The sequence below is a fragment of the Protopterus annectens genome, chromosome 7.part1 (assembly GCF_019279795.1).
Source record: "Protopterus annectens isolate FY-2018-M chromosome 7.part1, PAN1.0, whole genome shotgun sequence".
Taxonomy (NCBI): Eukaryota; Metazoa; Chordata; order Ceratodontiformes; family Protopteridae; genus Protopterus; species Protopterus annectens.
In genome coordinates this window covers 5,858,424-5,871,248 of record NC_056740.1, presented here as the reverse complement: position 1 = coordinate 5,871,248, position 12,825 = coordinate 5,858,424, and the positions used below count along the sequence as shown (strand labels likewise).

At 35.2% G+C, this 12,825-nt stretch overlaps 1 protein-coding gene across 3 annotated transcripts in view; it reads left to right on the top strand.

Moving 5' to 3' along the window:
• CELSR3 (cadherin EGF LAG seven-pass G-type receptor 3) overlaps positions 1-12,825 on the top strand; it is a 1,979,827-nt gene that overhangs the window by 1,589,799 nt on the left and 377,203 nt on the right. For all 3 annotated transcript variants that reach the window (XM_044078523.1, XM_044078522.1, XM_044078524.1), the window contains exon 18: positions 2,090-2,184. In XM_044078523.1, the coding sequence (XP_043934458.1) occupies positions 2,090-2,184 (95 nt within the window). The remainder of the gene's footprint in view (positions 1-2,089; positions 2,185-12,825) is intronic.

Below are 12,825 nucleotides of genomic sequence, written 5' to 3'. Positions count from 1 at the left end.
CATGTGTCTTGACAGATACTTGCCAAACGGCACTATATTCAGTGATTGGCCTAATGAGGGCTGAGTAAAGGGGGACAATGACAGTTTGATATTGTATATAGTAAGGAGGTTATATCCAACTCCAAAGGTTAGTATTAAATGTGTCTATATTTGCTTCAAAACATGATCAGTGCACTTTAAGTTAATTACAACATTGAATACAGATCTTAGAGGATTTTTTGGGTGGGTGATACTTTGTTCATGTCTTTGTGAGAATTGTTGAAGGCATAAATGTATGGTTGGAGAGCCCCTTGGAAAAAGTGTTACTGTTTTACTTTTATAACTCAGTTGAACATTATAGTTCTTGGAGTACTATTTACTTTACATTTTTACTACTTGTCCATCACCCATTTGAAAATATACTTCTTGAAGAAGTATTTACCTCACATATGTACTGCTTGTCCAGTACCCCAGAAAGTAGCATACCATAAGATTTTTTTGTGGAAATCTGGCATGTTAAGGTCAAATTAAAAGCATGGCAGTACTTTACTGAAGCAGTGACTCATTTAGTCATTCATTCTTGGATTACCTACTTAATTCAGTTGAGGGTCTTGGGGAAGCACATCCTCTCCAAAGCTGTGGATGACTCCTGAATGGAGCAAAAACCTATTGCAAAACATGTGAACTCATACTCCTACATAGCATGCACACCTACTGGCACTTTGGAGGATAACTGGTTCATCTGCCACCTTTCGGATTTGAGAGAAGCTACACCATCCAGCAAAAACCTGTGTGGACACTGGGGGTGCAGACGCTACACAGAAGGCACCTCAGCTAAGAATCAAACTAGAAGACCAAGACTGATTAGACAGCAATCCTAATTAGTCTGCTACTGTACTGTGTTCCACTGAATAATCTTTTTTCTAGTAGAACTTTCTTTATGTGCATGTGAACTGTACCCCATTTTTGGACAGTATTTATCTGTACCAATGGACCTTCATAAATGTATAGCAGATGGCCAGCAAGTGCAACGCTTTCTGATTTTGCATATTAGTATGCCGAGGAAGTTTGTGCTGATACAGTTATCAGTGAAGATATTTAAGATATACTACATTTAATTTTGTAATAACTAATAAACTGCACTACATCTACTAAGAATCCTGGTAACTATATAGCAAGCTAAGGAAAATTCACATGTGGAAAATTGCAGTAATGTGTTTAAATTATAACTTTGTGAGTCTGCAGATGAACAGTGGAGCTATCTTGTTATGAATGAATGAACAGATATTGTTGCAGTGATGCATTTAAATAAAATATTGTGGATAAGTCACTTGACTGATAAATCTTCATTTTTATCCTTGAAATGTAATCTTGATAATATTTAACTGCTAGTTTAATACTCTACTCACGTCTTTCTTCTAGAACCACTGTTCATCTCACTGCATTGTTGATGTACATTGGAAAGGCAGGGTGTGGTGTGCTTTGTCAGTGTCTCCTTATGTTGTGACCTTTAATTACTCAGAGGTCTTTAGTCTCTTGAAAATACAGGAGCCTGAAAAAAATAGTCATAAGTGATTTTCACTAAAAACAAACTGAACAAATCATAAAAAATTGCTAAATTAGATGTTTGTTTTCAAGAGTTAAAAGTTCATGGTGCCTCAGTTCTAAAAATGTTTATTTTCAAGAGTTACAAGTCCATGGTGACTCAGCTGTAAAGCTTGCAAAGACTTGAACAGGTCACAGCCTCTGTGGCTACAGCAATCAGTTTTATGTGCTTCAAATGTCTGCTTATGCTGCTAATGCTGTTCTGATGGAATATAAATTACAATGATTCTTATATTTTCTGAGATTATCCAGATACTATTTCATATGTCCTCCCCAAAGAATTGCTGAGTGATCTGTAGACGTCTGTGCTTCTTTGATTGATCACCATCGTTTGTATCAAGGCTGTTATGCTGTAGCTGGATGTATGTGCTGTTGATGTGCTGTGGCTGCTGCCTGTACTGCTTTAGTGGGGTGTGTTATTGATGAGGTTGGAGGGGTGTAGTACTGTTATCAGAGGGGTGTAGTACTGTTAACCATTTCTGAATTAAATTGTTTGTGTTCTCAGGAGCAGCAATTCGACATTGCCATGAAGAATATGGCTGGCTGGAACCAGACCTGTTTAATTGCACTTCTCCTCCTTTCAGTGACCTTATGACTCTGGTAAATATTGTTCCCCTTAACATCTTTTACATCTTTAAAAATGTCTGGTCTGATAAATGACATAGGAATTATTACAGAGAGCATTCTATCTTTATATTTCTACTTAAGTGAATTTAAGCCTGCAATCATTTATTAGCTGAGAAGTCTGTATTCTACTTGAAAATATTTCCACTGACACTCCTCCTGGATGTGACAACATAAAGCTCTAGTTCATATCTTCCTCTCACCCGCATATATAATGTATGTCTCACCCAGAACTTCATGCCACAGATTTGAAAAACTGCTTTATTTAAACCCCTCCCAAAGCAAACCAACCCAAAAGAGACAGTTCACTTCCATCCAATATCCATCGTTCCAATTCTGGGAAAAGTTCTTAAAAAGGTAGTCTATACTCAAGTCTTCCTTTATATCTAGCAGCACCACCTGCTGTTCTACAAACAACACGGATTCTGGCATGGATGAACTACTATGGCAGCATTTGGTCCCAAATTGATGACATCCTGCTAAACACCGATAGTGGCCTCCTTGCAGGTGCCCAATGGACTTGCCAAAGACATTTAAACTCATTGACCACTATCTTCTCCCAATCAACCTAATTGAAATTAGTGTCAGTCCAGACACTACTCCCTGGTTTAAAAGCTTCCTCACTGACAGACACTTCAGAGTTAAAATAGGATCCTCCCAATCAGAATCTGCACCTATTATCAAAGGTGTAACTCAAAGATCCAGTCTTACTCCACTCCTCTTCACCACATTAATTAACACATTTCCTTGTGACCTCTCCCATCTCCCATTTATCCTGAATGCTGATGACATGGCCATTTATTAATCAGGTCACTCTCACACCAACATTCAATGCCACCTCCAGTCAGACTTACATGAGCTCCACCAATGGCTCATAAACCATGAACTACTTCTCAATCCCACCAAGACCAAAACTATGCTTTTTGGAACTCCGTAGAAAATACATCAAGCACCTAATTCTTTAACTATATTTGATATACATAGCAATTCCATAGAGACAACCTCCACCTTCAAATACCTAGGAATGTGGCTTGATTAGTCATTAAACTTCCATTTCCATATGGACAAAGTAATAGACAAAATAAACTGCCTCCTCTTCTGGGGCAAAAATATCTTCCCCTTTCCATGACAGACAGCCAGAGCAGCCACTGGCAAATGGGGTTTTCCTTTCTCAGCTTGAAAATGGGTTTCCAATGTTTGCTTCTGCCTCCAACAAAAACATTCCCACACTCCAGACTATAACTAAGGGCTTCTGCCAATTCATTACAAACTTACCTGTTTGTGAGCATCACTGTGTTTCTTTATGTTCTTTATGAAATAAAAATTAAACCTCATACATAAACATAGAGTAATAGAAGATATATATACATATAGTAGATATAAAAATTTACACACTTCTGTTAAAATGCCAGGGTTTTGTGGTATAAAAAAGTGAGACCACAATAAATAATTTCAAAACATTTCCCACCTTTAATGGGACCTATAACCTGTACAATTCAATTGAAAAACAAGCAAATCCGCTAGAGGAAAAAATATAAAAAATGAAAAACGTTCAATATGCTGGTTGCATAAGTGTGCACACCCTTAAACTAATACTTTGTTGTGTGTGGACACCCTTAAACTAGTACTTTGTTGAAACACCTTTTGATTTAATTACAGCATTCAGTCTTCTTTGGTACACATCTGCCATCATTTACAGAGACTCTGATTAACCCCAAATAATGTTTAGCTGTCCTAGTAGGAGTTTCCTGACATTTACTCAGTTGCCTGCTAAAGCAAAAGCCATGGTTCACAGAGATCTTACAAAGCATCAAAGAGATCTCATTGCTGAAAGGTATCAGTCAGGAGAGGGGTACAAAAAACATTTCTGCAGCATTGGATATACATGGAACACAGTGAAGACAGTCATTAAAGTGGAGAAAATATGGGACAATAGTGGGGTTGCAAAGAGCTGGATGTCCCTCCAAAATTGATGAAAATACAAGATGAAAACAGGTCAGGGAGGCTGCCAAGAAACCTAGAGCAACACTGAAGGAGCTGTAGGAATTTCTGGCAAGTACTGGTTGTGTACTGCATGTGAAAACTATCTCCCGTATTCTCCATATGCCTGGACTATGGAGTAGGGTTGCAAGAAGGAAGCCTTTTTCTTACTCAGAAAAACATCCAGGCCCAGCTAAAATTTGCAAAACAATACATCAAGTCTTCCTAAACCATGTGGAAAAATGTGTTATGATCTGATGAGACCAAGGTTGAACTTTTTGGCTACAATTCCAAAAGGTATGTTTGGCACAAAAACAACACTTCACATCACCAAAAGAACACCATCCCCATGGTGAAGCATGGTGGTGGCAGTATCATGCTTTGAGGCTGCTTTTCATTAGCTAGAACTGGAGCTTTAGTCAAGGTGGACGGAATTATGAACAGTTCCAAATACCAGTCAGTTTTGGCCCAAAATCTTCAGGCATCTGCTAGAAAGCTGAAGATGAAAAGGAATTTCACCTTTCAAAATGAAAATGACCCCAAGCATACATCCAAATCAACAAAAGAATGGCTTTACCAGAAGAAAATTTAAAGTTTTAGAATGGCCCAGTCAGAGCCCAGACCTAAATCCAATAGAATATCTATAGGGTGACCTGAAGAGAAGATGCCCTCACAGTCTGACAGATTTTGAACACTTTTGCAAGGAAGAGTGGACAAATATGGCCAAGTCAAGATGTGCCATGCTGATAGACTCCAACCCAAGAAGACTGAATGCTGTAATTAAATCAAAAGGTTCTTCAACAAAGTATTAGTTTAAGGGTGTGCACACTTATGCAACCAGTGTATTGTACGTTTTTTATTTTTTATATTTTTCCCCCAACAGATTTATTTGTTTTTCAATTGAATTGTACAGGTTATAGGTCACATTCAAGGTGAGAAAAGTTTTGAAATGATTTATTGTGGTCGCATTTCAATTTCAATTTGGGGGGAGTTTTCACAAAAGTGTTAACACTCTTTCTGTAAACTATGGTTTAAGCTGGAGTTGGTTCATAATTGTTACTAATAAATGATGTATATAACAATAATATTTATTTAGCTATAAATTGTCTTCCATGTGGCATTTTTCCTCTTTTCAAAAGATGAATGCTAGAAAATCAAAATGAAATAAAAGTTAAACCTCATAAATAAACATACAGCAATGGAATATATATATATATATATATATATATATATATATATATATATATATATATATATATATATATATATATATATATATATATATATATATATATATAGGTTTACTGTCAATATATCGGAAATTAAAAAAAAAAGTTTCGAATAACCAAAGTGTTTTACCAAAACTACAACTAACCTAATGGCCCTATTGTCGAAAAACAGCTGTTAATGCCGAAAATGTTGACCGACATTTTATGGCATTAACAACAATGCCACCCTTGCCGTAACTTCCTGCGCTCCCACACACCCCTAACTTAATATTCCAACTCCAAGATCACACTACAGTGAGGAAAGGGATGTATTTCCCTAACCACACTGTACTGCGATCCCTTTACATGAGCGAATGTTATATTTGTGAATGCACAGTCCATTTGCAAATATGATATTCACTCATGTAACCTGCACACATATGAAGTATTCAAACATCTGTTGCTCGACTACTTCATAGCCATGCAATTGCACAGTGACATTGCAATGGTAAACCATATATCTATCTATATATCTATCTATCTATATATATATATATATATATATATATATATATATATATATATATAAGCTCATAGATTTAGATGTACATTTAAATTTTTATGTTCCCAAAATATCTGATAAATACTACAGAGCTTTGTTTTCCTAAATATTCTTAACTTGACTTTAATTTACTTAATTGGTTAGAGGGAAAAGGAAAGTCTAGATAACTTTCAGATTTCTAGGCTAGGAACTTTGATAATTACATGTATATATTTAATTGATTTAAAGTTATGCATTTATTTTAAAATAATCTCTTAAATTTCCAATGTATATTTTTACTAAATGATCCAAAGAAAAGATAAAATCTGCTACAATTTTTAAATACAACTGAGGCATAAGTTATATTTCTTCAAGAAACACATGTTAAACATGCAAATAAACACTACTGGGATCTTACTAACTTCAAAATATTATCTCAATCTACTTTTAAAAGTAGAAGAAGGGGTGTTGTGATAGTATGGAAGCATTTATTAAATTTCAAATTCTACAAAAAATATGAAGATCAATATGGATTATTATCTGTTAAAATATATAATAAACCATGGACTCAATTTGTATTGGTTACCTGGTATGTGCATAAAACTAGCTAAACAGTGTCTAGACTCTGGGCCAAATTCAATAAAGGCTACACTAAGTGTACACTGTTCTGAGTAAACAGACAACACAGTCATAACTCACACCTTCTTCCTTCTAATTTTAGTTTTCCTACTGATATTCTTGCAGCTTTAAATATTGGCAGGGACTCATACAGGTTACCACAAAGTGTAGACTACATGTACACTGAACGTAATCTTTTGAGTGACTAGAAAGCACAAAAATGTTTTAAGAATTTTATTAAATACATCTTGTGTACGCTTAGTGTACACTTAGTGTAGCCTTTATTGAATCTGGCCTACCATGCTTGACCGAGTCAAAGGCAATTTAATAATGGGGAAGGACTTCAGCTGTATACTAAATAACACAGAAACCAATGCAAAATGAAATCTTTGACCTCTACAGCTAAACCTCTGAAATACCGGATAGAGATTTTAAATCTGAAATATACTTTTTCCTTAAAAGAAAATTAATCATACATTTTACCTATTATTCATTTAATAATGGTATTCAAACTAGAATAGATATGACACTAATTTCCCAAGACTTAACTACAAAAATACTTGGATTCAAAATTATACCCTGTCTGATTTCTGATCCTAACACTCTCATCTTAAAAATTGCAACAACTTATAAAAAAACTTCCATTTCATAGGTTCATAGGTAGGTACTAGGCAATTGGCCTTAGGGCCTGTACAAACCTAGCCAAAAAGGTACCCTGGCTTTCGCCACCCAAGAAAATTATTTTTCTGTGCCCCTGTTCCAGCAGAACCACAGAAGTGATCCCCAGGGTGAATTTCCTATTACCCATCCAGTCATCAAGATTTTTCTTTAAGAGTGCTAATGAGGAGCTCTGTTTGACATGGATAGGTAGTCTGTTCCAGAGTATTGGAAGTCTCTGGGACAGGAATCTATCCCTCCAGCATGTTCTGTTTATTGTGGTGACAAGGTTTAGGTCTCTAGACTGTGTAGCTCGGAGGGATTGGGATTTCTTTAAGTGGAGCATGTCCAACAGCTCTGGGTTTGACATAGCTTTGTAAGTTAGGCAGAGATCGCCTCCGAGTAGGGGATATGTGACGGAGTAAAGCTGGAGTTTTTTGAGATGGTCTGCATAAGGCATCTGTTTGAGGCCAGTAATCCTCTTTGTGAGGTATTTTTGTGGCCTTTTCAGTTGTTGTAGATGTCTTGTGAGGTACATACCAAAAGGGGCATTGTACTCTATAATGGGTCTAATGAGTGATGAGTAAAGGGGAACTATAACCTCTTTTTATCTGGATGAGAAACCTTTTGTGATGAGGTGTGCCATGTAGTAGGATTTCCTGACCACTGTGGCAATGTGATTATCAAAGGAGAGACTACTGTCCACCTGTGTCCCAAGGTCTCTTATCACACTTTCGGTGTTAGGTAGACTACCGCCTATGTGGTAGTTCATGGGTACAGAGTTTTTACCAAAGGGGATGACAATGCACTTTTTGGATTTGAGCTTGAGACCATGGCTTTGACACCAGGCATTTGTCTCAGTGAGGCCGTTTTGTAGGATGTCCACATCGTTAGGAGTTTTGATTATGGCTCCTAGTTTGCAGTCATCTGCGAATTTAGTTAGCCAAAGACATTCTGTGTTAGCCTATACTTCAGAGAAGTAGATACCAAACAGGAGAGGGCCCAGGACTGAACCCTGTGGTACTCCACTTGTCACTGGTCTGAAGTCTGATTTGGAGTCTGCTACTTTCACAGTGTGAGTTCTGTCAGTAAGCCAGTTAACAACCCATCTTGTGACATAGGGATTTATACCTAGTTGAGTAAGTTTATCTATAATTTCAGAGTGGGGGATGGTATTGAACACCTTGGCGAGATCTAGATAGGCTTTGGTGACTACTTCAAAGAAGTCTATCAGGTTTAGGAGACATGATCTGCCTTTTACAAACCCGAACTGTGTGGGGTCCAGAGTTTGGAGATCTCCAATGTCTTTGTTTATGAGTTCCATGATGATACGTTCCATGGCCTTGCAGACCAGGCTCATCAGGCTAATGGGGCAGTAGTTCCCGAGGTCTGTTGTGGCCCCCCCTTTGTGGAGTGGGATAACCATCATGGTGCGCCATTCAATGGGCACAAAGCCTGAGGTGAGGCTATGATTGAACATGGTACTTAGGTGAGGTGCCAGTTCATTCTGTAGTTCCTGTAGAAGGCAGCCTGGGATGTTGTCAGATCCCATGGATGCTGTGTTCTTGGCTTTGGAGAGTGAGGTTTTTACCTGTGCAGTCATGATTACAGGAACTTTGCATTCTTTCCATATAAAGGTGGGCCCTTTAGGGGGTGGGAGTGGGGTAAAGTTAGCACTGAACCTATCTGCCAGGATGTTGGCAATATCAGTTGGTTCTGTATATTTAGTGTCATGCTGTAACTCAGAGCAGATCTGAGTGTTGCCATTCAGATTCTTGACATAGCTATAAAATGCTTTGTGGTTGTCTTTAGAATCAGTGGCGATTTTGTTTTCATAACTAGCTTTGGAGAATTTTATGAGGGATCTCAGCTTCTTACTGAGGCTGACCAGGGAGTTCCACCAATTGTGGGATTTTACTTTTTTTTGCAACAGTTTCTTTCTAATGTTGTAGAGTTTCTTTATGGCAGAAGACCAGCAGATTGGCTTCCTTTTTTTGGAGGATAGCATCTTGGTTCTGTTAGGGATAGCACGATCCATGCACTCGTGTAAGTGCTTATAAAGTGCATTTGTGTAGGATTCAGCAGTCATACCTCTATTGTCCATCTGCATGGGTGTCGTGTAGTTTGCCACTTCTGTCTTAAGCGTGAAGTTGGCTTTGGAAAAATTTTTTATGGTTGTTTTCCTAATGGGGGGTGGGAGCGGGATGTGGATGTCTAGGGTGATTAGCTTGCAGTCAGATCTGACCAACGAGGAGCTGACCTCTGGTGTGTAACACTGGTCATCCATGTTGGTGATGACCAGGTCTAGGATATTGCTGCCCCCCTGGTGGAGGTGTGGATAAGTTGATCCAAGGCATTGGAATTGATGATTTCCAGAAAATGTTGAGCAAAAGAGTTGGTACATGAGTAGTTTTCCCAGTTAATGGTAGGGTAGTTGAAATCACCCATTTACTTCCAGAATTCCAGCTTATGAATCCAATTAAAATAATGTAAGCCTTAGTTATTATCTGAACTAGATTTTTTTTATAAATACAAACCACACAGATGAAACAAATATAATCATGTTTTGGTAATCTTTAAAAACAAACATATATGTTAAAACACTATCTTGATATAAGTGTAAATCAACAGAATGTGAATCTGAATTAATTATTTTACAAAATGATCTACAAAAATGTGAAAGCAAACTGTAAACTTAATGATAAATCTATAACTGATACAATAGAAAATTAAATAAAAAAATGTTGAAATTCTTTCACATATAACTGCTTTAGCCATAGAAAAATCAAAAGTGGCCTCGTTTACTATGTCATCTACACACATGCAGCATCTATCCAGGAGAGCTAAAATTAAATTTAAAAAGAGTAGGCTTACTGAGATAAAGAATGCTAATAATAAAATAAATAACAGAAACTGGAAATATCTTAAATGCATTTAGACAATACTATGCATCTCTAAATTCTGAACCAGAGCATCTAGATTCAAATATTGACCCAAGCATGCCTCCCTCACTTCTTGAAAAGATGACTCCAGAAATACAAAATAATTTGCTTAAACAGATCACTTACAAAGAAGTCAATAACAAAGTCAAGCTAATAAAATCCCAGGTATGGATTGAATAATATCTGAAATATAAACTTTTTTTCTCCATCTATCATTAAATTCTTTCATAACTCCCTCATAGAAACACACAGTAAAGAAATGATCCCTTCATCTTGGAAATATTAATTAATTGCTCTAGTATTGAAAGAAAATAAAAACTCACAATTATATTCTCCTTATAGATCTAGCTTTTAACAATGATTATAAAATCTTTACATCTATTTTCAGTGATAGACTTAATGCAGTTAATTAACACTGATCAATCAGGTTTTATTTACAGAAGACAAACACGTGGCAGTATTAGGAGAAACTGTTAACTCTTCTAGAAAAGAAGAAGCTCTATTTGTGAATTTGGATATTGAAAAAGCTTTTGATACCTTAAATTGGAACTACTTATTTAAACCATTATAGATATTTAATTTTCCTGCACAATTCAATTAATCAAAGTCAAAATATTTACTCTTACACAATAGTAAAACTTCCCAACAACACCATATCAATATTATTGGTAAACAGATGTCAACTTTAAAGTATTCAGGTATAAATGTGGGGAGAACAATAGAAACAACAAATAAAAATGAACTATAAAATAATTGAAACTATTACAAATCTAATGATTAAATGGAATAAAATGATAATATCCTTTAAAGATAGACTGCAAGTAAAAAAATGATTATTTTCCCAAAAATATATATAGTCCAAGTGCTAGTTTCCCCAGATAAAATACAATTAAAGAAGTCAAGAAAGTACTGTTAAAATTCCTTTGGCATCTGATAAATCCTCAAATAGCATCCCAAACCATGGAATTTAGATAGTATTAGTTTCACAGATTTAAATACTTATGTAGAATCTGTTGCTTTAAAATAGTTTTAAATTGGATAGACGCTTATTACCATTCAAATTGGAAGAATTTACATTTGAGACCTTTTAATACCAAAAAAATGAAAGTTAATTCTACTAGTTATACTCAAGAAGACAATCTTTTTTTGGTATTATATTTGTAATTATTTTCAATATACCATTTCATCTCCTTCCAAATCTAATTACATAAACTATTTTTCAAATATTCAAAAATGTAATTATATGTAATATGGATTTAAAACTTTGGTTTGAGTTTTGTAGTCCTATAAAATAACTAGAGACTTTTTTGATAAAAATAATTTAACTAGATTAAATCAGTGGAGCATGAAAAACTTCATTTGTTTGGCAACAATGTTTTGCTGATTTAGGAATTAAAAGATACACAACTTCTTATAATGGAATATAACTTAGATACACAGGATTGGATATATTTACATAATGTTAGAGCCCACACCCAGCAGAAATGTCTTACATTATCACAATCCCAATACAAAAAAAAAAAAAAAACACTTGTCTAACTAATATTCAAAATAATATACTATTAGCATATAATTTAGAATATAATTTCCAAATGTCGTATTATAATATCAATAATAATGACAAGCTTTGGAAACACATTACTTTAGAACACTTTGCAAATCTAACCATAGAAAATAAAAATCAGTTATTGAATTCAATTAAATACTCCTCATGGTTTACTTGGAAGATTCTATATCGGGCTTTTCTAGCACCTAATAGAACAGACAAATATAACACTGATAAAAACATAGTATGCTGGCAGTATTTGAAATCTTGTAAAGCAGACTGGGAAGATATATTTTTTGATTGCTTACATATAAAATTCTTTAGGAACAAAGTAGAAACATTTTTAAAGCTTTATAGTTTGGTTCTTTTTCTTTAACTAAAATGCAATTTTATTGAATATAACAGGAACAACTAAAATAGGCAAAGCTTCTCATTATCTGCTATGGACTGTTTTGGCTGTGGCATGAAAAATCATAACAAGAAAATGCAAAACATCATCACCACCTTAGTTTGAAGAATTGTTGACTTCATTAAAGTAAACAGCCATTAAAGAGACGAGAACTAAGGAAAGCATACTATATCCTAAGATTATCCATAAGAACCCATCAACTAAAGTTCTTTCATTGATTGATTTATATCAGAAGAACTATACCTCCACGGATTGATAATTATATTTTCAGCTTGAGCATTATTGAAATTGAAATGATCAGTTTGCTCATCTATTAAGTTTCTTAATAAATCTTGTATTAATTATTTATTCATGCAATGATCTATACATTATAAATATTGTTTTAACTTTCATTATTTCATTTTCAAATTGTATAAATGTCTATAAATATATCTATGAACATAATTCATTATAAAGATTTTAATAAAACATTTTAAACAAAAAAATTTAGGCAAATATCCAGCCACTTTTTTACCACAAGCACAACGTGTTTTGCTTGCAGGCCTTCTTGTCTGACCAAAATATTATTTTTCTACTAGAACACTGTAAATGAAATTGGCTTTCCCACCTGCAGTAGGATGGAAAGGAGAAGCCATTGTTTCACAAGAAGTGGGTGGTGCAGTGGTGCAGCTATTAACATTGTCACCACATAGCAAGAGGTTCCCCTGGTTCAATTC